Genomic DNA, 4,106 nt, shown 5'->3' on the forward strand with positions numbered 1-4,106 from the left:
CTGAGGTCATGTCCCCTTCCCGGTGCAACTCATATGCTTGGCCTGTTCGGCACAGGTATAAATACTCAGCCTCCTCATCTCAACTCAGAACAACTCTGATGGGCCATCTCAGCTTCAGAACTCTCGATGGGGCTGGCCAAGGCCTCCACTGAGACTGCATTACAGCACAACTCTTCCCTCTGCCCAGTCCAGCTTTCTTCCTTTTCTTTTTTGTTTTCTTTCTTTCTTTCTTTTTTTTTTTTTAGTAGAGATGGGGTTTCACCGTGTTAGCCAGGATGGTGTCGATCTCCTGACCTCGTGATCCGCCTGCCTCAGCCTCCCAAAGTGCTGGGATTACAGGCGTGAGCCACCATGCCCGGCGACATCCTACAATTCTTTAAACTCTCAACAACTCAAAGGAACAGATATTATTATTACTCCCATTTGCAGGTGGGAAAGTTGAGGCACAGAAAGATGAGAGGATTTGCCCAAAGACTCGGCTGGTATTTGGCAGAACCAGGATTCAAACCCAATAGGCAAGAGCAGAGTTGTACACTTGACCTAGCTATTCTGCTATTCTGCCTAATGAGGTTCTTTTTTTCTTTTCTTTTCTTTTTTCTTTTTTTATTTTTTGAGACAGTCTCACTCTGTCGCCCAGGCTGGAATGCAGTGGTGCGATCTTGGCTCACTGCAACCTCTACCTCCTGAGTTCAAGCAATTCTCCTGTCTCGGCCTCCTGAGTAGCTGGGATTACAGGTGCGCGCCACCACGCCCAGCTAATTTTTCTATTTTTAGTAGAGATGGGTTTTCACCATGTTGGCCAGGCCAGCCTCAAACTCCTGACCTCAAGTGATCCTGCCACCTCAGCCTCCCAAAGTGCTGGGATTACCAGGCGTGAGCCACCGCGCCCGGCCCTAATGGGGTTCTCATGAAATCCAGGAATTCAGTGCAGGGTGGGTGGACCTGTGAGTGTGTGAGTGAGGGATGTGCATACTTGTGGAGCCACAGATATGCACATGTGTACTCATGTGTTCACTGTGAGTCTGACAGCGTGGGTGCATGCATGTGTTAACCAGTGCTCTGCTGACGTCATGGTGCCCAAGCATGTAGAGATGTATGTGCCCATGGATTCCCCTGTCCAGGCTCCCACAGGACCTATCTCCTTGGTTCCTCCACCTTCCCCTTGGTACACAGGAGGCATGAGTGTCCAGGAGGGGGCCAGGGTTTGGATTCCAAAGCCCAGCTGCCACTTCCTTATTCCCACCCACCATGTCTCCCAAGAGTAGTTAGGATCTGGACTCTTTTTTTTTTCTTTAAAAGCAATTTATTTCTGATTACAAAATACAGGTGAGGAGTACGGGCGATGCCTGTAACCCCTTGGTTGTGCATCTTCCCAGTCTATTTCTGCTTCTAGAAATACCCTATGTACAACAGCAAGCTCATGCTGTCCCCAAGTGCTTGCGCATTCTAACAGCTGCAGAGTATATGACCAGGTGGAAAGTCCAACAGATGTCCCACTCACAAGATAGGGCCCTCCAATCAGTCTTCTGGCTCCCTTTCACTAACAGTAACTGGTTGCTCTTCCTATTGGTCATAGATAAATGACACCTGCACAATTCTCCGAGTGCTTTCAAGCAACTTCGGGAGGCGGTGACTAAGACCCTTTCCTTGTTCCCAGCTTCCTATGTCCCAGGCTGCCTGAGGCACCTGGACTGCTGCTGCCCTTGGGTCCCGTACATTCCAGGGCGACGATGGAGGAAGGGCAGGCCACGCATGAGGAATTAACAGTCTTTATTGGGCTCAGACCAGGAGTCCGTGGGTCTTGAGGACCTCTGTGTATTTGTCAATTTTCTTCTCCACGTTCTTCTCGGCCTGTTTCCGTAGCCTCATGAGCTGTTTCTTCTTCCGGTAGTGGATCTTGGCTTTCTCTTTCCTCTTCTCCAGGGTGGCTGTCACTGCCTGGTACTTCCCGCCAACCTCGTGAGCCAGGCGCCCCAGATAAGCAAACTTTCTTGTAGGCTTCAGACGCACAACCTCGAGGGCAGCAGGAACCACCATCCGCTTTTTCTTGTCGTAGGGCGGTGGGATGCCGTCAAACGCCTTGAGGCGGTCCAGAGCGGCCTGGCCTCGCTTGGTCTTGTGGGGCAGCATACCTCGCACGGTCCGCCAGAAGATGCGGCTGGGGGCCCGGAAGTGGTAGGGACCTCGGGAGGGGTTGGTGTTCATCCGCTTGCGGAGGAAAGCCAGGGACTTCAACTTGTTTCTGTAGAAATTGCCAGAAATGTTGATGCCTTCGCAGCGTACGACCACCACCTTCCGGCCCAGCAGTACCTGTTTAGCCACGATGGCCGCCAGGCGGCCCAGGAGATGGCCTCGACCATCAAGCACCAGGACCTCTGCCATCTTCGGCAGCCGCTTGGGAAAAAGCTAGGGTCTGGATTCTTAAAACATCAAGCTGGGGCCGGGCGCGGTGGCTCACGCTTGTAATGCCAGCACTTTGGGAGGCCGAGGTGGGTGGATCACTTAAGGTCAGGAGTTCGGGACCAACCTGGCCAACAAGGCAAAACCCCGTCTCTACTAAAAATACAAAAATTAGCTGGGCATGGTGGCGCACGCCTGTAGTCCCAGTTACTCAGGAGGCTGAGGCAGGAGAATTGCTTGAACCCAGCAGACAGAGGTTGCAGTGGGCCAAGATCACACCATTGCACTCCAGTCTGGGTGACAGAGCGAGACTCCATCTCAAAAAAAAAAAAAAAAATCAGCTCTTTATGAAGCAGAGTTGGCATATGGGCCAGGGAAGTCGGAGAACAATGTGATTTTCCCAAGGAGGCAGCACCCACAGCTTTTAGCCCTATCTGGACTCCAATGTGGGTGGTTGGTATCTACTACCACAGTAGAGGCCATATGGTCCTGGTTAAGACTAAGCTGTAAAGTGAACCTGTTGGGTTCAAATCCCAGCTTTGCCACTTAGCTGTGTGATTTCAGCAACTTATTCTTGGATCCTCTGCTTCCATCCCTGTGAAGTGGGAATATTATAATAGCAACAACTTTGAAGGGTTTTATTTTAAATTTATTTTCATTTTTAATTTTATTTAGTTTTTAATAGAGACAGGGTCTCCCTATGTTGCCCAGGCTGGTCTCAAGCCCCTGGGCTCAAGTGATCCTCCCACCTCGGCCTCCCAAAGTATTGGGATTACAGGTGTGAGCCACAGTGGCTGGCCCCCTGAAGGATTTGTTGTAAGGCTGAAATAATGCTGAGCCCATACTCAGTGCTCAATAAATGTTAGTTTTATTACTATTTTGAACTCATACTAGACAAGTAAAAGGCAGAGAAACATGCTTTTCCAGAAGATAGTGCCTTTGTCATACGGGTAAATTATCCAACCTTGTGAAACAGGTACTCTTTTTCTTTTCTTTTCTTTTCTTTTCTTTTTGAGACAGAGTTTCACTCTTGTTGCCCAGGCTGGAGTGCAATGGCATGATCGTGGCTCACTGCAACCTACGCCTCCCAGGTTCAAGCGATTCTCCTGCCTCAGCCTCCCAAGTAGCTGGGATTACAGGTGTGTGCCACCATGCCCAGTTAATTTTTGTATTTTTAGTAGAGATGGAGTTTCACCATGTTGGCCAGGCTGATCTCGAACTCCTGACCTCAGGCAATCCACCCACCTCAGCCTCCCAAAGTGCTAGCATTACAGGCATAAGCCACCACACTTGGCCCCATTTTATTTTATTTTTTGTTTTAAAGAAATAGAGATGGGATCTCACTATGTTGCCCAGGCTAGTCTCAAAGTCCTGGGTTCAAGTGATCCTCCTGCCTCAGCCTCCCAAAGTGCTGGAATTACAGGTGTGCACCACTGCACCCAGTCTGTGCCCATTTTATAGATGAGGAGACTGAGGCTCAGCAATATGAAGTAACTTGTCCCAGGTCACAGAGCAAGTAAGTAACAAAACCAGATTTCACTTGCTGGTCTGCCTCCAATTCCAGTGCTCTTTCTGCCACCCCACAGCTGCCTTGTTGATTGGCCTAGAAGGTTTGTCCTGTAAGCTCTGATCTGTGCAGATTATTTGCCGACTACATGTCTTTCTCGCATGTTGCCTACTCACAAGAAAATATGTAGGGATTTGCA

At 49.7% G+C, this 4,106-nt stretch overlaps 1 protein-coding gene across 1 annotated transcript; it reads right to left on the minus strand.

Annotated features, from left to right (window-relative positions):
- Positions 1–1,755: 1,755 nt before the first annotated feature.
- LOC116477828 (large ribosomal subunit protein uL13-like) lies at positions 1,756–2,382 on the minus strand. Its single transcript, XM_032761883.2, has one exon. It carries the CDS (start codon positions 2,380–2,382, stop codon positions 1,780–1,782), a length of 603 nt encoding a protein of 200 aa, XP_032617774.1. The 3' UTR covers positions 1,756–1,779.
- Positions 2,383–4,106: the final 1,724 nt, after the last annotated feature.

The sequence above is a fragment of the Hylobates moloch genome, unplaced genomic scaffold, assembly GCF_009828535.3.
Source record: "Hylobates moloch isolate HMO894 unplaced genomic scaffold, HMol_V3 SCAFFOLD_12, whole genome shotgun sequence".
NCBI classification, from domain to species: domain Eukaryota; kingdom Metazoa; phylum Chordata; class Mammalia; order Primates; family Hylobatidae; genus Hylobates; species Hylobates moloch.